This window comes from Panthera uncia, chromosome B1 (genome assembly GCF_023721935.1).
Source record: "Panthera uncia isolate 11264 chromosome B1, Puncia_PCG_1.0, whole genome shotgun sequence".
NCBI classification, from domain to species: domain Eukaryota; kingdom Metazoa; phylum Chordata; class Mammalia; order Carnivora; family Felidae; genus Panthera; species Panthera uncia.
This window is the reverse complement of record NC_064811.1, coordinates 31426625-31452990: the sequence shown is the minus strand read 5'-3', so window position 1 is coordinate 31452990 and position 26366 is coordinate 31426625. Positions and strand designations below refer to the sequence as shown.

General features: G+C 44.2%; 1 protein-coding gene across 2 annotated transcripts in view; it reads right to left on the bottom strand.

Moving 5' to 3' along the window:
• The window catches only part of KLF3 (KLF transcription factor 3), a 31646-nt gene extending 5644 nt beyond the window's left edge, over positions 1-26002 (bottom strand). Inside the window, exons 1-4 of one of the 2 annotated variants that reach the window (XM_049630432.1) lie at positions 25619-26002; positions 10895-10990; positions 2824-3310; positions 1993-2143 (exon numbers count right to left, since the gene is read on the bottom strand). In XM_049630432.1, coding sequence (XP_049486389.1) covers positions 1993-2143; positions 2824-3310; positions 10895-10951 — 695 coding nt within the window. In that variant the 5' untranslated portion in view covers positions 10952-10990; positions 25619-26002. Of the gene's footprint in view, positions 1-1992; positions 2144-2823; positions 3311-10894; positions 10991-18336; positions 25464-25618 lie in introns of those variants that run through there. The other variant, XM_049630433.1, reaches the window with a different exon arrangement.
• Between the last annotated feature and the right edge of the window lie 364 nt (positions 26003-26366).

Below are 26366 nucleotides of genomic sequence, written 5' to 3'. Positions count from 1 at the left end.
TAAAAGCCACTGAGCTTGAGATCGTCAAAAGAATCTTAACTTAAAATGAGAAAAAATATTTTCTTTCAGTAGCAGAATATAGCCTTCAAGTATTTTTCTTCTGTAATGTTTTACAATGTAATTCATAATAACCTCGACTTTGGAATAACCCTTCTTCAGTCAATGGATTCCTCTCTCTTGGGCACGTGGCTTTATTTAGTTTTACAGCATCTTTTTCATCACCTGTGCAGGAACAATGACACGTGCAAGTCATGTTGCCAGTTAACTTGCCAGAGACACCTGGCATCATAAAAAAAAAAAAAAAGGAGGTAACTCAGTCTAGAAGATGTGTCTATTTTGGCTAGTCCTTCTGTGTTCCCTTTCACCTGAGAGCAGGAGTGGGATGCACTGGTTAGATATGGACAACGTGGCAGGAAGAACAGTCATCTGGTGACAGGAGGTCAAACCCAGGCCCCCCTGCTGTTCACAGTATGATTATAAGGCGAGTTATCTCATGTCTTGGCTCATCAGTTCTCCATTTGCTCTGACTCCCACATGCTTGTTATGGGGGAAATGAAATAACTCCTTTGAAAACATCTGGGAAAGTTTCGTGGGGGGCGGAGGCATTATGCAATTGTGAAAGGTAATAATATACAAGTCCATCAGAAACACTCTCTCCCTGCTGATGTGGCTGGTCATAGGATTCCATTCTCTTCTTTGCCTACCAGGAAGTAAAGGCCAACTACCTCCTCCCCCCAAATAACTACGATTTGGTACAATGGGCAATTAACGTGACCTACTACAAAGGCACCTACTTGGGTTGACTGTGGATAGAACTAGAATATGTTTTAAGTTCCAGAAAATAGCTGTTCGAAAGCCAGAGAATTCACATTCTGTTGCAGAATTAACTGTGTAAGGGAGAGGGGAAAAGATGACGTAGAAAGGTGGGCAGAACATTGTTTCAAGTTGGAAAAAAGTGATATGGGAGAAAGAAGATGGAAGGGTCCCGGAGGAAACAATAACTGTTGCCTTTGTACTAGGAAGCTGGTCATTAAATCCAACCTTGAAAGAGCCATAACACAAGACAATTACAAGAAAAATAATTATAATCAATAATGCAAATAAAGAGGAAACAAGGCAAGATTAAGTGACAAGCCCAAGGTCATACATATGGTGGAGAGCAGAGCTGGGATCCAAGATGTCCAATCCGAAGGCCACCTTCTTAGCTACTACAAACACAGCCTCCAGTGTAATCACTGGTAGAAGGCAAGGATATCTATTGTTGCAAATCCCATCAATGATGCTATTTAACTTGTGTATGACGCCACCACATTAGAGTGAGTTAGACCTAACACAAACTACAGTTCAGTGCTTGGATGTAGACTGATACAGAAACCTTCCTACTGGACGGCAGTTCTGAAGCAGACTGAACATTCCAAGGGCAGATGTGATTTTCAAACACCAGAGATAGTGGGTGGGTTACTCCAATGCTTAACTTCTCTGAGCTACATGGGCAACTTCCTGTTGCCACCACTATTCCCAGGCCTTTTTTGGAGTGACTCCTTTGGGCTTGTGATGCCCCTTCGTAGAAACAGTATTAGAAGTGACAATTGGAAGGACGATGTATGTCCTGTAAAGTTTTCATGATCCAACCTTAAGTAGACTATCTGGAATACCAAATTCAATCCATATGGGGATTAAGATTATGGGAAACCTATGTACAGTCTGGAAGGATTTAAAAAAAAAAAGAATAAAAATGATTTACATGACAAGGTGGCAAAATCACGAGTGACCAATTTACTGCAAACTTGACGTAAATGTTATAAGACAGTCCATATAGTGGGACACATTACATTGTCTTTGGAGATTTTCCCGTTTTCCCAGTGGCTGCCCCCTACTGTGAGGTGTCCCTGGCAATCCACACCACACCCTGAGTTGGAAGCCTGCACTTCCATTCCAGGTCCCAAGATGCACGCTGCTACGCCAATGTCGGGTAGACCTGAACATACTTACTCTTGCAACAGTGCTTGCGGGGGGGACACTGAGTTCATTAAAGGGGGTGACATTTCTTCAGGATAATAATCTGTCCTCTGTGGTTCAATCCCAGGTTCTATTTTAATTTTTTTCTGTAATATAGGCTTCTCATAGGATTCAATTACAGGTACTAAAAAATAAAAATAGAAAAGTCACTCCATGTACAATTTACCAATTTCAGCTTTTAAAAGTTTAGTGCACAGCTTCTACCTACAACGCTGATGTGTGGAGTATCTGTTTGCCTTTAGCAAAATTATGGCAGAAACAAATCTGCGGGGTGTGTTTCCCCTGACAACCACTCTGGCAGCAAGTGGCATGCATATAGGAAGCTGGACTTTGAGCACATCAGCCCCCAAATGGTTCTTCCTTAGGAATTTGCGTTATCACCTTTTAACCCCATAGTCTTCTGCCTCCAAACAGCCAGTAAACGAGGCGGCTTTTAGTAACCTTTAGTTATCACCATGATCAAAGGCATTTATTAAATTAATGTCTTTTTTGGTTGGCATTCAATGAAGCAAAATATAAAGTCGGGATCTTTAGTATCTCAAAGTTGACAATTACGCGGTAAAAGTAACCATTTCATGGCATTCATTAAACAGCCTGATTCTTGGGAGCTCTTCCAGTATCAACACTTGCCCCCCCTCCCCCAACAAAAGGAAATGCCTCAGGCGGGCAGGCTCTAAGGGGAATGGCTCCTTGAAGAGTACAGGGGCGCTGTCGCTGCCTCCTCTGTGGCCCCACGGAGCCAGCCGGTGGGCGCAGACCCCGATGCTAGGCGGGAGCCGCAGAGCTGTCCCCAGTGGCGGTTACCTTGCATGCTGCTATTTGAGTTTTCCATCTCCTCCGACAAAGAGACCATGAGCGGCTGCTGGAGGTGGCTGGTGTACATGAAGGGGACCGGCTGCACCACGACGGGCTGGATGACGGGCAGGATCCCGGGGCTGCGGATGCCGTGCCGGGACAGGGCGGCGGCCATCACCGGGGGCATGGACAGCGGCACGCCGAAGGGCTGCACGCCCGGGGGAGGCGGCGAGTACTTCTTCATCGGTGGGCTGGAAGAAGGCATGCTCAGGCCAGGCGAGGCTCTCCGGTGCGAGGGCTGGAACTTCAGTGAGGAAGGAGAATTCCCTGCAGAGGGCGGCGAACTCCGCTTGTTCACGGTCAGGTCCACTGGCTCCATCTGCATCCCGTGAGACAGGGCCTCCGGGGTCTGGAAGAACTTATCAGGTAACGGCGTGGAGTAGATGACTCCGTACTTGTTGGGCTTCATTGACTCCATGTAATTAGATGGGTATGACTATTGGGAAGGAGAAACAGAAACATACAAGCAGTGACACAGGTGCATTCGCCTGAAACATGAACTAAGACAAAAATGTGCAAGAAGGTGCTCTCAGTTACATGGACCTCCAAAAGCGGTTTACATTTAGATACCGACCCTTGAAAACGCTAGGAGGGGGCTGGTCTAGTAAACTTTAAGGTTAATGGGATAACCGTGAAAAACCTCACATTTAATTCTAAGATGTTTCCCATGTCAAATGTTAAGGTTGAGATTGACACCCGGCAAAATTCTGAAACAGGTTATAAACAGAAGACTCGTGGGCCTTTATCGGGAGAAGTTCCGTGCTGGGGTTCAACAACAACCAGCCAAGCCAATGAACCTCGTTGCTTTGCTGATGGGGCTTCTGGGTCGGCAGGAAATGCTCTCCATCCTTCACCTCAGCAGGGCATTTACAGTCTCACGACACACTTGTGTATAATATGGAGAAACAGCTGCACAGTAGTACCTTTGGGGGCGGGGGGCTTTAGCTGGTGACCGACCATGACTAGAGTGACCACAGTCCTGGTTTTCCCGGGATGGTCTGTGGTCTGGTTTTAGCAGTAATAGCCCTACATCCCAGGAGACACTGCAGTCTCAGGCAGTCATCCTCCCCACCTATATTTTGAAGGTCACCCACCACAGCGTAATCATATCCATGGCCCCAACGCATTCAATGGTCTTATTCCAACAGTTTGAATGAAGCTGAAGGTGACTTGATTTCCAAATTTGTGCGTGACACAGAACTATAAGAAACAGCTAATATGACACAAACAAGGTCCCGTGATGCTTGAAGTGACTTTGACTTGCACACAAACCAAGGCCCAGTGTCTGCACTTCTATACCTTGCTACCACCTCATCAAAAGAGGATGATCAATGGTCTGTTTCCTCCAAAAAACTAAGGTTTGTCTTACAACTGACCTAATTTATCTTTAAATACCTTTCTCTCTTATGGATTCAGAATAATGGAATATTACCAACTTTAAATACAAATCAATCTTAACCATTGCATACTATGGGTGTGGTCCTTGGCCAGGGAATTCACTAGAGTTACTTTAAAAAAAAAATGTTTTTTAAAGTTTATCTATTGATATTTTGAGAGAGAGAGAGAGAGCACCAGCTGGGGAGGGACAGAGAGAGAGAGAATCCCAAGCAGGCTCCCCACCATCAGTGCAGAGCCTGACACAGAGCTCAGTCTCATGAACCATGAGATCACTGCCTGAGCTGAGATCAAGAGTCAGACACTTAAGCGGCCGAACCACCCAGGCACCCCTACTAGAATTACTTCTATTCCTTAACTAAACTTGAAAAAAAGTCTTTGTTGTCGGATGCTTTTTAAACTCAATATAAGCTATTTCCTTTACTCGTGGGTATTTTAGGGAAGCTGAAATTTTTAGTGATAACATGTCAAGTCCATCTGCAGAAAACTACTTGTATTTGAATATTGTATAGTGAAAGTGATCAGCAACATGCTATGCCTCTCTTCCAGCTCTAAAAGCCTATGCATTCCAGATTCTGAGGCAGTACCAGCTCATGATGCAACCAAGAAAACCCACCAATGGAGCTTAAATGCATGATAAATTTCTGGGCTACCCCAGTCCCCCAGTGGCCACTATTGTGAGTTATAAATAATTGTGGGTCAGCAGTGGTGTTTTTTTTTTTTTTTTTTTTTTAACTGGGATTACTACCGAGATCACATCCTTTCCTTTCTGGGACTCCACAAGTGAAATCTCCACCTGGCTATGCATCAGAATCCCCAGAGCTGCTTCTAAAACTCCCTTCTCCTGGGCAGCATGGAACCTGATAGTATTTATCTTTATCTGCTTTTGAAGTCAGTTTCTCATCGTTAAGATTATGTGTTTTGTTCTTCTGTCCCTTCTTTATCCCTGCCAACGCAATCTCTATAATCTCGTAGAGCAGTGATTCTTGCAGTATGGTGCACGTCTCTCTGGGGGTACCGAAGATACTTCGAGAATACACAAAAAATACACAGTGCTTTAAAATGGTTACGTGTTTATTTAAATGCGCAAGAAAAAAAAACTTTTTTTTACAGTAGCGATATAAACTTCCTTTTCAGAAAAAACTTATTACGTTAAAAAAGCAATTCTACAAAAAAGAGGGCAAGAAAAATTACTAAATATTAAAAGTGCAGGTGCCACGAGGATACGGCAAAACTTGTCAAGGTGACATTGAACACCCGTATCCTAGGAGGTCGTGAGGTTAAAGTTAAAATTGGATTCAATGAGATAAGGAGCTTAACACACACTGTGGTGCTCGAAGTCCCTTCTCTTTCTAGACAAGGAGTTGCACTATAATGCATCTGAACTTCCCAATCAGGGCTTCTCAAACTTTACTGTGCACGAAGTCACCAGACGATCTTGTTAAAATGTAGATTCTGAATTTCTGGGGAGTGGCCCTAGGTGCATAGACCCCTTTTGAACGGCACGGCTGTAAATGATAAAGAGATACAGAATAAAACCACTAATTTCTAGTATGAAAATTTGGTAAATCATTCAAATACAATTTAAAAGGGGAAAGAATTTTCACTGATAATACTGCTTAAAAACAAGGATGTGGAAGGATATACAATCAGGAAATGCAAAATATGTAAGTGGTTGTCTTTAAACGTTTATTTATTTTTGAGACAGAGAGACAGAGCATGAACGGGGGAGGGTCACAGAGAGAGGGAGACACAGAATCTGAAACAGGCTCCAGGCTCTGAGCTGTCAGCACAGAGCCCAACGCGGGGCTCGAACTCACGGACTGCGAGATCATGACCTGAGCCGAAGTCAGATGCTTAACCGACCAAGCCACCCAGGCACCCCTAAGTGGTTGTCTTTAAAGACAGCTTTGAGTTAGGTATCAAGAATCAAAAGGGGAAAGGATCAAAAGGGTTCTTTAGAACCAGGCACACATAAGTCCACCAAAGGTGAGAGACCCAAACATGCAGCCATAATAATATTAAATACATTTACATTTAAATATTAAAATAAAGAACGTTAAGAGGCACAGATTCACTAACAGAAAAAAAAAGAAAAGAAAAGAAAACAAATTCTAGTATGTACAATAAGGGTTTGAAGACATAATTAAATACAGGGGGAAACGATTTCTTCTGTTTCTCAAGGTTAACATGCCTTCTATAAATCTCAAAAGGGCAAAAGTTCTGGTGCTAGAAACAAAAATTTAGGAAGTGGAAAGCATTTTCCCAATTGTTTCTACTCACCAAAATGTAGCTGCTCCCATATTTTCAGCCCTATTCTTCAAAGACCTCCCTATGACCTAGATTTTAATGCCAAGTTATTGGCAGTTAAATAGAAAGCAAAATGAGGACACACTTTTATTGCTGTCATTGCTGGGTTTTTTCTAACTGTGAGGTGAGTTTAAGGAAAGTAGGAATTTAGAACCTGGGAGATTTGCAAATTTAATAATATTCTCAGGTTTCTCAAGCCATAAAAAAAAAGAGAGAAAGCCATACATAAAGCCCAGTTTTAGAAACATTATGCACATTTCTGCTGAGTATGCTCTCCAGTGAATGCCCCCCCCACTCCGTCCCCCATTCCGATGTGATGGGCGGTGTTTGCAAGGCTATGGGGCCAAAAGGATGGGGGTACACATTTGGATACACAACAGAGTACACAATTAACTCTCTCCAGTCTGACCGCCTTGTAAAAGGGTTAAGAAATGTGGTTTCTCAAACCATCTCACTAGAAAATTCCTTAGCAATGTGCATCAGAACCTTCTATAGGACGTGTGTGCTTTACTTATTTGGGTGGAGCACACAAGCAGCTACAATCAGCCTGCAGCAATCCGGTTCTCCACAGCCTAAGGACCCATCCAGGGCTTGCTGCGGGTGTGTGCCTTAACTGAGTACACCCTGGTAATAGTTGCTTCTGCTCTGTTCCAGAACTTTCCAGGCTTCTAACAAAGCAGTGCAAATAAGTGCCGCACTAGCACCAAATCCAAACAGGAGGCAAGTGCTGATGAAGTAGAAAAGGCTCCTCTGGCCACTGATGGACACCCAATGCCCCGGTGCAGACCTGCTCACCCAAGGATGCCTGATATGCTGCAGCAGAGCAGCCTGCAGACCAGACTCTGGCAAGGGTCTCTAGGACCTTCTGGCCCTCACTAGGGGTGGCCGTGGGTTGTACTTTCTGAGTTGTAACTGACATTCACGTGTTCAAGCCGCACACCACATGTAATTCATTTGAGGATCGCTTCCTCTCATTAGAATGAGAGATGAGGGTCTGGCATGGGTGCTCACCAAACACTTGATGAATGAATGAAGTGAATTAATGCACCCTCTGAGCAAGTTTTTACTACTGTCAAGACTAAGGAAAGTATCAGTTCTTTTGATTCTCCAAAATAATGATATTAATTGTGACGGGGATAAAGGCACAGGGTTTGGATGATTTTTCAAAGCTATCACTGTACTTAAGTGAGAATTTCAGTCATTTCTTGTTTTATGGGGAATGGTTTTGGTGAGTTTTCCATCCCAAGACAGTTTAAGTGGTGGATGGGGTGACTGCACGAAACATGGATGGAGTCTCTATTTCACTGCTCATTAATATGAAAAAAAAGAGTGAACATCCGTGACAGGGCAATGGCAAGTCAAAGGAATCTTCATACCAAGGGTGGGGTTCCCAGTGCAAGAAGGCGTGGTGCGTGTATAAACAGACACTCTGGAAACAGCAAATGTCATACCCTTCTATGCAAACAAAAGTAGAAAGCTCTCTTTCTACCAGGCTCAGAAAAGTCATGTGTTTCTGTTGGAACAGAACAGAGGCACTACTGATTTTAAGTACTTCTCAACCTGGAAGGAGTCTGTTAGAGGGACAATTTTCATTACAAGAAAAAAAACAAAAAACAAACAAACAAAAACAAAACACTTTCTTTCTTCAAAACTAATCTTCCTATAGGGATAAAATATGAAAATACTTTTTAAAACTTTGTCTTCTTTCTCACTTGCTGAGCTAAATTAATTTTCAACCTTCTTTGAAAGTGTACTCAAATGCTTTCAAGAAAGCAATTTCTTTTACATGTGCATTCTATATTCACATGCTACCTCGTATTCTATACGTGATCATCTCCAATTTTACAAATTAAAAAGAAAAGAGGCTCCAGGAGTTGCTGGTGGTTTGCCAACATTGCATCGACAGTAAGTAGCAGAATACAGCACAGGGTGGGTTTCTACTCTGTTCCCCATTCTTGCAAATTTTAATAGGGCAATCCAAAAACTTAGCGTTTGCCTCCAAGCACAAGGTTTATTAGCAGAGGACGGCATTGAAGGCTTCTATTCCACTAAGAGAGAAATGACACTTCCTTACTTTCTCTAAACTGTAGCAAAATGCCAAATAGGTAATCAGCCTTCAGGTCAAAGGTGGAATTAAAAAAAAAAAAAAGGAATAAAGGAATAATAAATTAGGTTTAGCACACTCCACCTAGAGGCAGGAGAGATAAAATTTGAAGATTCCAGAGTGGAAACAAAAGCTTTTTATTTAACTTTGTTAACTAAAATAATAACAACATCCCACTCCCCAAATGTTTCCACTAACTGAGGTTTTGCTGAAGCAGGAAAAAGAAATTTCATTGTAAGGACTGACACTAACGTTTGGTGAAATGATCTCATTAAATTCTCTAAGTGCTAGCTGAAAGTTGAAAACTAGAGACCATTAATTGCAAATTTCCTTCTACATATTTTAACTTCATATATTTATATAAGTTACAGCATTGTAACTGTTACTTCAAATTCATTTTATTTCCTTTTTTTTCAGTCAAGTGCATTTCCTTACACTTAATTATATCACACCAACTTAGCAATGTGGATCTTCATTTGAGCTTTAAATTGGCTCTTGAGCCCTATTTTCATGCCTGATTAAAAGCATGGGAAGTATACTGAATATTAAATGCATCAAAGATGGTTCTGCATCATTTATAAAATTAATCATCTTCTCCAGTACTAAAAACCTATTCATATTTCAAGGATATAATTAATAGGGAAATTTTACACCTCAATTTTCCTCCAATGTGATCATGCAATAGTTTGGTGTAAGGGGTTGATGAATACGGGGACAGCACGAAATAACATCAGAAGTCAATTTACTTTTTTGATTAATGAAGTTCTTACTGCTCGGTTATTATCACATTCAGACACTTGGTTATCCAGTTATCATGCTGGAATGTAAATGTTATTTCCTTAAAGCCACTTGGACCTAACTTTTCATTGTACACAGTGGTAAACACTTCACTGGCTTAGTAATATCCATGGCAACTCAGTTCCAAGGGCCTCCGAGTGACCCCTGTGTCTTGTATAAACATTTTTGGCAGGAGCCTCGGCAGCCGATGCATAAGGATGATCTAATTTTGCAAGCGTGTCATTACCAACCTTCAGATACACAACGCAGGCCAAGTTTTTCCCCTTGTGACTATTTTCCAAGCCATGGAAGAAAAGAGCAAGGCACAGTGGGAGCACTGTCTTGTTACTTCATATTCACTCAACCAGATCACCGTAGGTGGACGCCACCCCCTGACTCAAGTCCTTGGACCCCTTTCTGTCCTTGCCCGTGCCCCATGTTCACAGCACCAGGGCTGTACCTACGGAAACACCTGGCCAAACTCCTAGCCACCTGCGGGGAGAAGCATCTCGATGGGCCGGGCCCACAGAGGGCTAGCTTAGCACAAAGGTGTTGAAAGACGCACGGAACAAGATTCCCTCCCAGCCAGACTCTCCCAAGTGGAAAGGAATCCCGTTCTCCCCGCCAAGTTCTCTCCTTCGCTAGCTTCTCCTCAGCCATCTCATACAGTCACAGCTCAGCATAGCTGCTGTCATAGGTTTTTAAGCAAATCTTTTTATTCTGAATGCATTTACATGCAGGAATGGGGACTTTTTTTTTTTTAGGTTTCATCTTTTTAAATCAGCTCTGTGAAGGACATGCTGAACACCAAATGAGACAAACTGGAATATTTTTTTTCTTCCTGTATTAAAAAAAGGACATTCACAAACATTTTAAAGAAACTCTTCTTTCTATATAATTGGGGTGATCTTCAATAAAAAAAAAAAAAAAAAAAACTTCAAAATAATCATGTTCTTGATGCAGATTTCTTATAAAAGTACATTCGAAAATTGCTTCCTAACCATGATAAACATTGAGTACAGGATTTTTCTTCTTTTTTAATGTCCCCAGATCCCCATTAATTTTTAAAAATCAGTCTGGCTGAACTTTTTTTGGCTGAAACCAATAATCCCAAGAGCCCAAACTGAAAAGCTGGTAACTGAGGAGTTTCTGTAAGTCTACTTCTGCCATGACCAGATTCGCCTATGACCCAAGTTCGGTGCGATCACACCCCGAGGAGCGTTGGGCACAGGTCTTGAGATGTGGATCTCATTTATGCAAGGACGCACGGTTGCTGGGGGGTATTTGCTCCACTTACTCCCTGAGGCTTTGAGAAAAGTTTGTTCACCAAATGCCTGTCAAGTGATGAGTAACTTTAAGGAATAACACAACACACAATAATGTTCTTGCCACTTGGAATAAATAAGAAGAGGTGTTCAATTTTGGAAAACTTACCACGGAGACAGGGTCCATGGCCTCTTGCTTGACAGGGACTGGGTCAAACATGAGCATTCTTTTAGTTAAGCTTTCTAGGGTGCTCTGGTGTTTGGCCTAGAAAACAAAACAAGGTGTCCAAATAAATCCCAAGGTTACCTTAATATAAACCAGTAAAAATAAAACATAATATTCCTCAAGCCCCTTCTCTGCTCCTTCCTCTCCCCTAGCCCCGGAATGGCTGGAATTTATTTTCCTTACCTATGAAAGATGCCATTTTACATAATTAAAACCAGATTCCATGGTCCTAAGTAGATGAGAGCCAACTGGCATTTCTAACTCAAATACATAAACCCTGACATTTCTGGAACAATACGTACAGCCCCTTCTGAGCAACAAAGCTTGCTTAAGACTGCTGTACAACTCAACAGAAGTTCACATGACATATGAACGTGAAACATTTTTCCTTATGTTCATTACAGAAAACTCAAGAAAAAAACAAGACAACCAAAAGAAAACCTAGAACCAATCATCATTGATATCTTTGTTTTTATCCTTCCAAACTCTCTTTTTAAAAGGATTGTAATATGCATGCTCATAATTTCACTTGACAACTGACTGGGCAAATGTTTTTCAGTAAAAACATTTGATGGTTCCGTACCATCAAATTCCATGTGCCACTGTGTGAACAGATCAGGTTATTTATATTATCCCTTTCTGTTGGGCAGTTAGGTTGCTTCTAAATTTTTGCCATTATGGATGGCAGTGTCTTCATATTCATGTCCTGCACATTCTTAAATGGGGTAAATTTTACGTAGGGGAATTCTTGGATGAGAAGCACGTATATTTTCCAAACCATTTGATGCATCATCCAGGAAAACTGCTCTACTATTCCCACAAATAGAACCCATTTCCCAACATGCCCACCTGCAATGTGTATTACCACTTAAAAAAATAAAAACTGCTAGTTTGTTTCAAAACGGCAAACTATTTATATTCGAAATTGATGTGATTATTCAAGTTGAATCTTCTCCATCTTTATGTAGCACCTGCATGTCTCCTCGAGTGAAATGCCTATATTCAGGTCTCGAGCCGCCCCCCCCAGCCCCCCTGCCCCTTGTTTTCTAAGCACGTTTCACACATGAAGACTGTTATTCTGTATTCACTCCAATTCCTCATTAGGAAATAAGCCAATCTTTAGCCTGATGTAAAGGAAATGTCCATCTTAATCTTGTCTGGCCTTACTCTTCTCTTCTACTGTTATGCTCCTATTATCCCTTCCCTCCTGTGTTCTGGACTGGTTCACTTCGGCACTAATCGACATCAAGCCAACCCCTTCCCCACAAGACAAGATACTCAGTCTGCTCAACATACAACTGCATTCCATAGCTTTTGGAATCACTGCCTGGCTACTACCCAGATCTTCAACAACCTGCTTCAGGCACCTACTATTCAAATTTGGTTTAAGGGTTCAGAGCTTTGGTTAAAGGCAAGATCTTTATTGGACCACTTTGGTTCAGGTCGAAAAGTGAATTAAGTTCCGGACTGCATTCTACCTGAAAAAGCTGCAGAAGTCTCTAGTTCTAGGTTACTTCCTGTATTTCCGTGTTAAAACTCCCCATTCCCACCCCAACTTCCACGACAGCGGTCCTATAGTGCGTCATATCCATGTACGCTGCGTTATACTAAGAAACCTTCACGTACAATTATAAAAGTAATACTGTGCATTCTTAGTGCTCCCTTGCTCTGTTGAAGAAACACTGTTCTGGGTCTCATGACAACACGTGAGTCTCATCGTTAACTCAACATAAGGCTCTGACTTCGAATTTTATTTTCCTGCATCACAGTATGTATTATAATCTGTGAACACAATTTGATACCAGGCTGCTCAAATCAATGGTGCTAATACCCTCTTATGTGTGCCAGCAAAAACAAACCCCAACAGCCAGTGAAAAATGGATGATTTCATAATGAAGGATGAAAACCCCTTTTGTGTCTTAGGATCTATTATTAACCAGTTCCCAGCCTCGCAGCTGCAGAGATGGATAGGGTTCTAAGAATTGCTGTCCAGTGCCTCGCAGTGGAAACAAAGGATGTGAGATCTCCTGCTTACATCAATGAGGTCAGGTAATTCAGCGGCCCTGACCCTTGGCTGGCCACCCCTCCCCCAAGCCTTTTAAATTTAATTTACTCTTAGGGATTCATCCACTCTACTAGAGGGTATCTCGATGAGAATCCTTCTAAATAAAAGCACTCTTCTTCTCAGGTGCACAGTGAAAAAGCCCTGTTCTCCAGATTCAAGCAGGAGATGTGCCTGAGACCTGCCATAGGACTTAGACCTGCCATAGGACAACGCTTCTCCCATGTTAAAATGTAGATGACCCCTCCTTTACCTGTAATGTTTTAGGAAGATCAAATGAAATTTAAAGCAAAACATAACTCTTTGTGCTGTGAATAGTTTCTACCAACAAATACATACACAGGTTTTGGATACACATGCTGTATACATGATACTAAATCTGTTGGTTCCAACTTCTGGAGCAATGCCAAGTATTTGCCTCTTTGCTAAGAGACCTAGCCTTAGAGATCCGTCCCCTCCACCCTTAAAAAAACTCACACTGAATGTAGTTCAAAAGTGACTAGCTGCCTACATCCTGCCTGAGGTCACATGAGACCTTGTCACTTCCCAGCTGTACTACTGCAATAGCTTCCCAGCACGTGCACGCCTCAGGGCACCTTACCCTCTTGACTACCAGCTAAGAGCACACAATGGCATCAGGAGATGGACTCTGGGTCAAATTCTAACGCCACCATTTAGCTCATAAAGCCTTTAATGACTTTTCCTACTGCCCACAGCAGTGACGACTAAATCCATTTAGAAGTGAATGACACATTAGCCTACTATATCTCTTATCATTTCAAGACATTGTACAAATCACTGGCATTTTCAATTTTTACCTTTTATCTAAACTTAAGGAAATTAATGCTTCATGAGACTTGTAATCATGAGAAAAAAGTCTCGCAGGAAGCATGTGCCCTAATGAAACTGGTTTATCTTATTAAAAAATAATTGTAAAGGTATGCTTATTTGTTCAGAACCGTACCTCAAGAGTAACTCAATCGCCGGCCAAGGGCTATTTCTCATTATAGAAGTATTTCAGCTAGTAAATGAAAAATGAGTGGTAGAATTAGAATATCTCATTTTGAAACTCCTAGCTGACCAAGGCATCGCTGGACAATAAAAATCTGTGCAGAATTCGAGTGTCACTGCAAACAGAAGGAAACTCACTCATCGTTCCATCTACATGTCTAACTAACACTCTGCTCCCAATTTGGTTGTTTCTAAAATGACTGACTATACTTTCAGTGGTAGCTACAGGATATGGAACAAGAGAAGGTGAGGGACACACAAAACGGAACACTCTGAACTGTTCACAAGACAGCCCTTCCTGGGAGGGGCGGTGGGATGGGACAACTTCACACACATCTCTGTGCCAATTTTTAAATGTATTACTTCTATAATTAAAACTTTTAATAGAAACGAGAGGGAAGCTAAGCTAGAAAGAAACCAAATTTAGGAAGAGAATCAAACACATTAACACAAATCGGGCTTCTGTTTATTGATTTTCAGGAAAACTTACACTTTGTAACTACTGTGCCTATCTCTGAAGAGACCACTTTTGCTACTGGCATTGACCTTGTCTTTGGATTTTGGTCTAGAATCGGAAGAATGACTGCAATGTCTCCAAGGTGCCTTCCGTAGAACTGAGAAGTAGTTTATGCACTGAAAGAATTAGAACCTGGTGGCTTTTGTTACACATGGGCACCTCATGTACCGGGGATACAGCCCTCCTTAGAAAAGAAGGCTAAGTAAAACGCAAATGCTGTAGGAAATCTAGTTCACCAACACTGACCGCAGTCTTAAGTAGAACCAGTAGGTGGCGCACTACAACAGGTATTAGAAGCCAAGGACGAAGTAAGTAAAATGAGTTTGCCAACCTCAGGGTCTTTAAACCTAGTGGGTTTTAAGCAGGCCCAGGAATTCTGGTAACCATTTTATGTAGGTATCCCAGAGATGAGGAGCCCCAAATGTGGTTCTGTTTTTTTCTAACAACTATTTTCCAATCATTAATACATTTCCATCTTAGTTGTATTTAACTTGCCAAAATCATTTTCCATAACTGGAACAATGTCATCTTCCCTGTTTTATTTTGCTGGGAAGGGCTGATACAACTGAATTTTCTCCCAAAAGGAACAGAAAGATTTCCCTTCACTCTCTCTACTTACACTTTGGACTTTTCAGAAGTCAAAATAAGGGCCAGATTTTTTGCCAAAATGAAAGAATGTGTGATTTATGTATTTAAAAGCTTTGGTGAATCCATTTACATAGTTTCAGAAGCAATATAGTTCCATCTCACAGTCCTATCCAGTCCACCACCACCCCCCTACCCGACAGTTGCTTTACGAGGGTACAAATGAGGGACAGAGCTTAGAAACAAACACAGCCCTTAATGTAAGAGGTAGCTATGATGTCACCAAACTTCCTTTGAAAGTAGCTTGTCTAGAAGCTAGAGCAAGTTTTATTATAAAAACAATCTTATAAGTGATTGCCCCTTCCTGAGAAGCATGACAGAGACATAGAGAGAATGTGTGTGTGTGTCTGAAGCGAAGTTTCTTGTGATATAGCAAGATTTGCTTCTGACATTCTCCCTTCTTGGGCACTTTCCATATCTCTTCCTCAGATCCTCAAAGGGTCCCTGCATTTTCCTACACGGCTTGTTTGTAGTAATCTTTGTTTCCCAGCTGACCTCAGCAAGGTGTAGGGAGAAAAACAGTGAGACCAAAGCGAGACACCATCTGCAAGCACCTTAACTCTCCCGAGTTTGGATGTAAAAGAGGAAGTGCACCGCCTTCCCTCACCCTTTACTCCCCAAAGGAACTGCAGGGGATAAAAGGAAAAAAAACCCAAAAATTGTGTGTGTGTGTGTGTGTGTGTAATTCTTGATCAGGAGAAGAAAAAGGGCAGGCAGGCATCCTTGCAGCTGAAGTTCCTCTCAAAAGAAACACTTCTTTCTTCACTTCTGTACCCAAACTCTTCCATAGTTCCGGAAGAGTCAAATATTTAATGGCAGTGGCCCTGGCCAGGAGTACAGGGGGCCAGGCAACAGATGTGAGAAAGCATTTTTAAGTTGGAGGCTCCTTCCAGAACAGCCAGATGCTGGCACCTTCCTGGAACTGCCCCCCACCCCCACCCCCATTTTCATATTCCTGGTTGAGTTTCACCTACCTTTGTCTTCTATTGTTGGTTTGAAAGGAAAAAATTCCATGGAGTGTTTCTAAATCTTTGCCCCTCACAAATTAGATTTAGCTATTCTGCATCAAAATGTTTTGTAAATGGGAAAGAAGTTAATTATTTAGTTTTAGATTAAATATAATGATCCAGTGAGCAAACAATCCGCCCTCTCTCCTCTCTCTGCTAACAAGCCACCCAATTTTACTTTCCTGCCTCCACCCATTTGCTCCACCCTATGGAGCGTTGCCAAGGCGAGTTCGACTTGTCCAAACAGGACATGGCTTCAGATAAGAGTATGTCCACACCCTGTACTTCGGAAAGACCGAGTGAAGCAATTGATTTTGCATGTAAATAGGGACAGGTGCAAAGGTAACAACCAAGCAAAATCCCTACACATTTCTAGACCGAGGCCCGGGGAAGCAGGGGTGGGAGCTGGGAAACCCAAACCCGTATCCTTCAGGTAAACTCTCAAGTTCAAGGCTACCTGGTTAGTAGCATTCCACACCTTTCTTAAAGAAATTTTCTCGCAAATGCAAATCATTCTGCCTACTAAGTTTACACAGCTGTTTTCCTTCTTTATGCTCTCAGACAATTCTGTGTTTTAGTTTACTGAAAAATGCCCATGATGTGTAATAATCAATCCTTCAGTGTACGTATCTTAAGAGGCTAGGCTCAGCCCTCACAATTCTCTTCTGAGAAGCGTTATATAATCAAACCCAGACGGGCTGCGTGAGGCCACACTGCCTCTCCACTGGTGCCCTATCGCTGGACACCCACCCCACTCTACCCCAAGGGGCCTCCACCCATGGGGCCCCACCCGGGAGGCAGTGGGAGGCTGGGAGGGGCCAACTGGCTCCGGTCAGCACCAGTTCCTGGAAATTCCGGCCTGAGCAGGGATGGCTGGAACCTTAAAAATAACCAGAAAGAATTGTCAGGGTGGTGGTAATTCATTCCCTCAGCTCCTGAGGAGCCTCCATTAACAATTTTACCTCTCAGAGCCACCAAGCCTCTGGATGTGAAACCGTGAGCTAATACTGCCCTCACGCTTCAAAAGTAAACAAAAGAGAAGAGAGGAAGGCATTTCGAACCACTGCTATGTGAGAGAATTAATTCAACATGTCCCCAACCCAAATCCTCCTTCTCCTTGCTCCTGCCTCAGAAAGGCTGCTTGCAGCCCCCCACCCACCCCACCCCCCCAACCCATTTGCGTTATTTTCTGGTCATTCACCATGGAAACCTAGAGGTCATCTTTCAAGTCTTCTTCCTCACCAACTTGTCTTTCCATTCCCTACTACTGCTACTGGGAGCCAGGCCCTCAGTGCCTCAAGACTGTGTTACTGGATTTTCCCTCCACTGGTCTCCCCACCGCGTCCCTTGGTCCCTCCAATTCATCCTGATCTTGCTACTTGCAACTGACAGTTCTCAAAGCCCTCTTGTCACCCAAGCTCACAAACCTTCCTCCAAAGGGACCCCCAGGGTGTGCAGAGTGGGTCCAGGCACCCATGCTCCGCACCCCCTTTCTAACCGGCTGCCCCCCCCCCCCCCTGCTCAAAGCGCCCCTCGCGCTGGCTACCCCGTTCCCCCCACCCCCGTGCCTTTGTTCATTTTTGGCCCTGATGCTGGGCAACCAGTGTGGAATGCCCCGTCCCCTTCCGGCTTATCTAAATCCTCCTAATTCTTCAAAGACCAGCTCAAGGCCCTCCCCACGCAGTGCAGCAGGCTGACTGCGCCCCGGCTGATCTGAGGCCACCCCTTCTTACCTAGATGGGCGGGTCTTTTAAACGGTTTGTCTCAGACCACCACCTGGATTGGGAGCACCTGAAGGACAGGAGTGCCTTACACTTCCTTAGTGGCAAATGGGCGCCCCCCCGTCCCAAGTCCTCAGAGGAGGTGAGGCTGGCTCACTAGTTTTCTGGCAGGCCTGAGGAATGGCTCTAAGAGCACTCAGCCCGTAGTAGGACCTCCACGGCCTTTGCTTTTCCTTTTGCCCTTGAGAACACTTGAAATTTCCCCCTACGTAAGTAACAGGGGTTAGAGGGCCTAACCTGAAAGGAAACTTGTTAAACCAAACTTTCTTAGAAAATGTTACAGCTCCTACCCTTGACTTGACTGTTAGGGGTCCTCTAGAGACCTTATTAGTATCATCCTCCAGTTATTTTGTATTACCTACCCAGGGAGATCTTCTAAACAAATCGAGTGTCACGGTCTCTCATCCTCTGTTTTAAAACCTAGAATAGAAGAGGGGGGAAAAAAAAGAAAGAGGAAAAAAAAAAAGAGGGAGGGAAGAGGCAATATTGCGTGAGGAGGGAGGGGGAGGGAGAGAGAGTTTGTAGGTTTTTTAAGGATACTTCTATTGACCAAGGAAAGCAAGGGGCTAGGTGATGTCACAGGTTTCCTGCCATCACAGGATGATCACCATCTTCATGACTGAATCTCCAGGTGCTGTTCTTTACATGGACTGTGTCACTGAGTGCCTATCAGGTGGGTGGGTACTATTTTCCCATTACTTCTGAGAACAACAGAACAGAGAGGTAAAGCAATCTGCCCGTGGTCATACAGCTGCTAAGTTGTACAGCCAGGATTTGAACCCTAAACAGTCTGACTTCAAAAGTGGTGAACTTGGCACTCTACTCTGCTCCCTCCCCAGGCAGAGTACAACATTACACCACAAACAGCGATCATGGGCTAGCGATTCCTTCGAACACATCTGTCCACAGGGGATGTGGAATGCAGGGACCCAGTAGTTCTAGTAGTGGCGACTCAACTCCTCTCAACCGGCCCCTGCTGCTGACCCAGTGTCTTAGTGTGCACGCTTGGACATAAGATCAAAAGACACATTCTGAAGGCCCCAAACTAGGCTATTATTCTTCCTAGCCAGTGCACCTGCAATTGGTCCATAAAACTGCTCGGAAAAAAACTGGCAGCTTTACCCAAGTAAATACGGAAACCATCATAATAGCTGTACAAAGGCGGAAGGGTCAGGCCCTCACCCCCATTTTAGGAATGAGGAAATTGGAGGAACAGGGGTGAAATGACTCGCCCAAATTTGCAGAGCTGGTTGGAGCTGTAGCCAAGACCAGGAACGCATCTGCCTGCCTGCAGACTCAGGGCACTTTCTGCTCTGCTTTAGAGTCTGGGCCATGGGAAGGGTTTTTTTAAGCAGTCATCTCACACTGGGGTCACTCCCCGGGTAACAGAGGGTATGGGATGTGTGCAGTGCCTGCTGGCCCAGGTTAGGCAGTGCCGTGGGGAGGTTCCAGAGGGTAATTAAGATTTCAAAATGCCTTTTCAGGTTAGATCACTCGGGACATACTCCATCCTGTGGCATAACTAATAATAATGACTGCACATAATTTGAGATTAGCCCTAATGAGTACGTGCTCAATAAATACTTATGAGATGAATAAATGAATGGATGTCAAACTACCCTTCTTACACGTGAGGATAAAAAGAAGGGCAAGGGCCTTGCAATGATTGTATACCAGGTGCCATACTAGTGAAACTTGCCAGGGGCCAGTGAAGCTAGCTAGCATGAAGATCATCTTCTAAACCCTAAAACGCAAAGTTAGTGTGAAAAGTTTGGGAGGCTCGGGAGAGGAAAATCTTCCTTGTTTGGAGAAAGGAGCAGAATAGGAACTTGAAGTTGGTAAGGAAAGTAGTTTTAGGGTGCAAAGCTTTGGAAGGTAGCAGGATATAAAGCACAAGAAGAGCTGAAGGAGTGTATTTCAGTGATTAGACCGAAGCACAGAGGTTAGTAGACAGAAGGTGTACAGGCCAAAGGAGAAAAAACCCACAGTTCGTTCACAGGTCGCTCTCCAGGGTAGAATGCACTGCCCTCAGTGTCCACTTGATCTCTTATGTCTAGATTTGGCCAAACTCCACTGATCTGGATTGAGACTAGCCCCAGGCCATCCCTGGAGATCCCCAGGCCTTCCAGAGATTGGTAACCCCCTTAAGCATGTCCCAGGCTAAGCTGGGCTCTCTTGAGAGTCCTCTGGGTCAGGGGGCTACCTTGGAAAGCACCCCCTTCCTAAAATTCAGGGTAAGAGTTAGACCCAGGTTTGTTCGGAATGCATGGGCTGAAGGGCCACTTAACTTGCCACATTCGGTCTCCAGCTCCCCTTAATAATTAGATGGAGGAAATGATAATGTATTCAGCCTGCCAGCACAATAGAAGGAGTTTCAAAAAGCTCCAGGAACCTGTTTTGCTAGAAAATGAACTTTACTATTGAACACCCTGACCAAGGGATACAAAATATACGGATCCTAATATATATATATTTTTAATGTTCCATTGAACTGGTAGGTAAGATTCCAGAAAAAGCATAGATCCAATTAAAAGGATACTTTTGCTTTGGGAGAAAACAGTCCCAGTTAGGGTGCAGAACTGTGTCTATAGCATAGTGTCTCTTTTTCATTACTACCAAATTTCAAGGAAGGAGAGTTGGGGGGGGGCGGGGGGCAAAGCTACCTCCTTTAGACAATGCTCTCCCTTATCAGGGCAGACTGCTGTCTGGTTTCCTGTCTCGAGCTCTGGCATTACCGCTTCAGATGAGAACTGGGGTCTAAGAAAGGGACAGATCAGGCTTGAAAATGAGAATGCTAAAAAGCACCACAATCCTCCTGCAATTCACTCTAAGATGAATTTTGACCAGAACATTACACATTAGCAAATCAGATATCAATGGTTTTATGCCTCTAGGGATTTTTTTTTTGAAACCTAGAACCAGTAAATATGAAGCACTTCAGAAAGAAACCCAATTTCCAGAATAATGTAATTCCTAGTATTTCAAGGAAAAGGATGCTTATATTTATTTTTTCTTAAACACAACTGGTGTGAAAAAACAGAGTAAGAAGTACGACCTAAGAAAGCTGTTCTTTACAGCAAAAATATTGACTTGGAAATATTAAGAAGGCAAGCATCTAAAGGGGAGATGGAAATAAAATTGAATTAAATTAGGAATAATGATTTGCATGGTCAAGAAATAAAATGATTATTCCCATTTTTTCCTTTTGTAATTACAGTAACTATCAACTGGTATAATTTTCCCAAATTGTTCAGCTTAGTACTTAAAAGCTTGCAAAGTTTTTTTCTTCTTTTCCTGATAAAATACATTAGACCCTAATCATGTCTATTAGCCAAACTCCTCCCTTTTTTCCCCAAAATGGGGAGGCAAGAATGAAGCTGGAATAAGCCAAATAAAAATTGTCAGCTTAAATCTAGTTGCATTGTTAACAGCTTTGGAACTAAAATTTAAAAAGTTGCTTCAATTTGGGTTACTTACAAATTTTGGTTTAAAGGCCTCTTATGCTACAAGTCAACTTAATATTTCAAGTTCGCTTCTCCCAAAAGAGAAAGAAAAATGTTATTGAAAGCTTCCAGAACTCCCATCTTTTTTCAAGGAAGGTCATCAATAGCCTTCTATTTGATTCTAGTAGCTTTCCTAACATCATATTATATATTTCCCTTCATACATAAAGAAAGAATGCAGTGGCATGTGAAGTTAAAAACCAAAGTACTATTAACATCAGTTTTGGGGAGGATAGGGTCTGATTTGCTGCCTTAGCAATTCTGAATTAATTCCATCAGAGAACATTGTAGATAATTCCTTTAGATGTTATAAGAAAACCCAAAAGTAAGTTTAAAAAGAAACCTGCAGGTTAGTTTTCTTATCCAACTACTTCTTTAAAACTTAGTTTCTGAAGAACCCACAGAAAAATTTAGTAGGTTTTGAAGAGTTAACCCAGAAATGTGTTCTCCCGCAACTGACAGAATATACAAAAAAAAAAAAAAAAAAGTGGGATTATGAGAAAGTTGGCGTTGTAAAACAGTAAAAACAAGAGTGTTTTCCTTCTGTTTTCAAAATATAAGATTAAACTTTTCCAAACTATCATTAAAATGAATTTCTCATTTCCAGTTCTCCCTTTCTCTGGGCTTTTTATTCTTCAAACAGGCCGGAGATCAGATGTAGAATACATCTTTGTCCTTAGGAAAATTATCCTAGCGCTTATAGCTTTGTCTTTAAAAGAAATGATCCTGGGACTTTCTCAATATATCTTATGTTTTGTTTCAACACTTTTTCTAAAAGCCTAGTCTGCCAAAACAGCTTGGACTCTCCATCCAGTGAAGCCTCCTCTGCCTAGAGCTCCAGTGTTCCCTTGCGAACAAGGGTGGGCCACATCCTTCAGAGAACAGCTAGGTCGTCTAAACTCTTAGGTGGTAATTCCCCCTCCAAAATTGACAGCTTCAGGGCAAAATGCCCATCTCCAAACAAACAGCCTCCCACCTCAAAACAAGAAATGAAAAACAAATGCAACCTCCTTCAGATTTCTGGCGGATCTGTACACAAACGTCTCCAAATTGCAATCTGGCCATGATAAATGTAAAAAGGTACAAGTATTTATTCACTCATAGAAACACACTGGAGCAAAGGGTATATGTAAAAAGGTTAACTGACTCCTCATTATGACATAACACAGGGATCTTAAGCAATCATAAGTGTGTAGAGACATGGTAACTCCCTGGGTGGGGATCGGGAGTTTAGGGGCAGGGACCACGGCCTGGTCTGGGCTACTGATCTACCAGAAAACAGCCTGAAACAGGAAAGAGCACACATATGCCACTTGGAATGTATGACGCAAACCCCAGCCTTGAAACAAAGAACAGGAAACAGCTCTGCTGGCTGTACTGGAGAGCAAGCACAGAGAAACATTTAGCCGGCCCTCCCTGACCCTATATTCATGAGCAGCTGGAGTTTTTTAAGACAACAACAGGGGGGTGGAGGTGTTTGTTCTATGGGTGTGAATAATAACACCAGCTTTATACAGGGGACCTGCCCTATTTACAAATAGGAGCTTCCACATATAGTAAACATCATAAGTGAACATGTGATTTTATCATATTCAGGCAGCAGAGACCTTCCTAATTAACACCAGCCTCCCTTCCAATTTCTTTTGTCTCTTTCTCCCCCATCCCAATGGCTGGTCCCTAGCCATGATCAAATTCTGGGTTGGGGTAATGATTACTGTTCAGTCTCAGCATCATGAGGAAAATGAAGAGAGCACTATTAAGAATTCAGATGACAACTGGGTTATCCCACATAACTGAAAATTGAACCAGTTTTAAGTGTCCCTTAGCTACGGAACGAAATTCCTAGACACAGTGGGATATCTAAAATCACCCCAAAATTTTACCATCTTTTTCAACTGCATAGTTAGAAACCTATCTGCACACAGCTGCACATCTGTTCTCCATGTACACACACTGAAAGAAATTCACCTTTTGAGAATATGATTCTGCTCCTGACATTTCATTTAACCCCAAAGTGTTACACAATCTATACAACAGAGTATCGATTTTTATAAGATATCCTAAAATGTCTACTTTCCTTTAGGTATATTTAAGGTAGCAAAATCCATTCATAGTCTTGTCCCCATTATTATGTCTATTCTGTTACTTAGCCAGGGCTGTTCAACTCAGGTTTCCATTATCAGAGACTTAAGAATCTGTGTGTAGACAAAACTACAGGTAAAAAAAAGAAAGAAAGAAAAAAAAAAGGCATCACCGTGCCCATAGCAACCAGAAGATTGGGTTTTAATTTAGAAACTTTGCAGTGAAAAAACAATAGCATGTTTTATATCTGACAAGATTTTGTGGTCTTAGCAGCTACTTTGCTTTGTTATTCACACTAAGATTTTTACACTTGCATTCTCCTTCATGAAAGCCAACTGTTCCTTAAAGTCTATCTTTACTGAACCTACAATAGTACATTAGGCTGTTTTCTTCTAATACTTCTGCTGCAGACCCCACTGACTGTAGAAATTGAGATATCAGTTTCTCTAGGGAGTTTAATCAAACATCTCATTTCAGATTTCTGTTAACAGGCTCAAGTCAACTAACATACTCCATGATTCAAGCCAGGAGAAACTCATTTGTCCACTCTCTCTTTAAAAAAACAGTAATTTGCCAAATTTTGGAGATGTTAATGTGATCAGATTGTTTTGTTCTCTAAAAGCAAGTCTTCCCTCCGGTTAGGTGGATTATCATCCAGATGGATTTCTTATAAAAATGCTGCTCAAATTCATACAGAAAACACTAAAAAAAAAAAAAAAAAAAAAAAAAAAGGTACAAAAGTGTCCAGTGGAAAAACCTATAATGAACAACTGCCCTGTTCCCCTACTAGATTTTGCCTAATAATTAGATACTAAATGTAAATGAAATCAGAATACCATTAATACACTTCTCCCCAAATACCAGACTCTCGTGAGAATTTAATCAATATATTTAGAGTATCTTAGGTGATGCTAGTGAAAAAATACATTCTGAGCTAGTAAAAAATCCAGTATAAAATGTTTATTTTAGTGAAATCCAAGAAGGTGTGCAATTTCCAATTTCCGTTTAACCTGACTTATTAAAAATAAGTCCAGTTTACATGTTCTCCATCTATTATTACTGTGTTTTGCTGTAAGATTTAAAGCAGAAGATTCTCCCTGATATCTGCCAAAGAAGCTATGGCAATTCCAAGTATTATCTGCCATCTCCAAGAAAGCCACTCTGAAATGTTAAGTAAATCCCAAGGGTCCAGGTCCAGGGATCAGTCTCCGTCCCCACACGGCTTGAGTCCCTAACGCTGCAGGCAGTTGCCTAAGGCGCTCTCCGCCTCCAGCCTCGCTGCAATCCTTGCTCCAGGCACTGCGGCAGGTTCTCTCTGTGCCCCCGAGGAGGACTCTCCAAACCCGGCCAGCGCTTTTCTCCTGCCCCCGAGGATCCAGACGCCCTGGCAGCTCTTGGGCTCCAGGATCGAGAATGGGATGCTGCCTTCAGTCCCAATGGCCCCAAGTTTCTTCCCAGAGGCCCCGGGAGGCTGCTCCAAGTTTTGCTCCGGCGGGCGAGCGGTCGCGCGCCCCGTCCGAAGAGGGGGGCGGCGGGGGGCGGGGTGGGGAGGGCATGGGAGCGGGGGGTGGGGGACCCGGAGGGGGAGGAGCAGGAGTGCGCGGCCTCCGCGCTACCTTTCTCCAAACAACGTTGCCACACGCGGAGAGCACTGAGATTTCTGAGGCTTTGGAGGGAATCGCGAGCGGGCGGGCGGGCGGCAGCCGGGGGACCACACAGGTGAGCCCCCGCCCGCGCCCTCGCCGGGGCCGCGGCGGGCGCCGCGGGTCTCGGTCCCCCACACCGCGGGATCCGCACGGTGGCTCCCTCGAATCCCACACTTTAAACCGCTGAACCCGGGGTCCCCCCTCCCCTCCCCTCGCCTCTCCCTCCGTCCCCACCCCCGGCTTCGAGGAGCTGTTGCACTTTCCCAAGCCCACAGGCGCCCCCACCCCCGCGCTGCACCCCCCAGCCCATTCACTGCGGGCCCCCCCCCCCCAGGGAAAAAACGAGACCGGACGAACCCAAACGGGCGACAGCAGGAGTCGGGGCGAGGAAAGGTGAGGGAGAGGGGACTTACTTTTCGAGGCGCGGTGCTGAGCGCTGCAGACGAGAAATAAAGGCCCGAATCCGATCTGCCTTGAGCCCCGCGAATGCAGTAATGTCAGCGTGCCAGCCCGGGCGGCTGTGGCGGTGGCGGCCGCAGGGCACGGGGACGGGGACGGGGACGGGCGCGCGTGCGGCAGGCGCTCGCGCTGCGCTCCGGCTCGGGCCCCGGCTCCGCGCGGCTCCGCTCCTGGCTCCCCTCTGGCTCCTGGCACCAACTCCGGGCAGTCACATGACGCCGGCGCCGCTCGCTCTGCGAGCCTCCCGGGGCTGGCGGGGTAAGTAGAGGCTGGGACCCGGGGTGGGAGGGTCAGGGAGGGGAGAGGGAGCCGCCGCGGCCGCCCGGGCTGGGCGGGTCCCCACCCACTTGGGTGGAGGCAGCCGCCGGAGGGGTCGGCCGAGTCACTCGCGCAAACACGCACCCCGCCCTGCGCCCTTCCCCCGCCACCCCCGCCTCCCGCGCCGCCTCCGCCCCGCCCCGCCCAGTCACCCGGGGACGGCCTGACAGACACTCATTATTCCCCCGAGCCGGGCGCCGCCCCGCCGGCCCAACCTGTCCGGCGAGGCGCGGCGCGGCCGAGGGGCTGGGCGTGAGCGGCGCGGCCCCCGCCCCGGAGCCTCCGCCCTCTGTCCCCCCGCTCCCCGCCCCCCGCCCGGCCCGGCCCCGCGCCCCCGCCCCCGCCCCGGAGTCCCCGCCCGCGCCCCCTCCCTGCGCCCTGCGC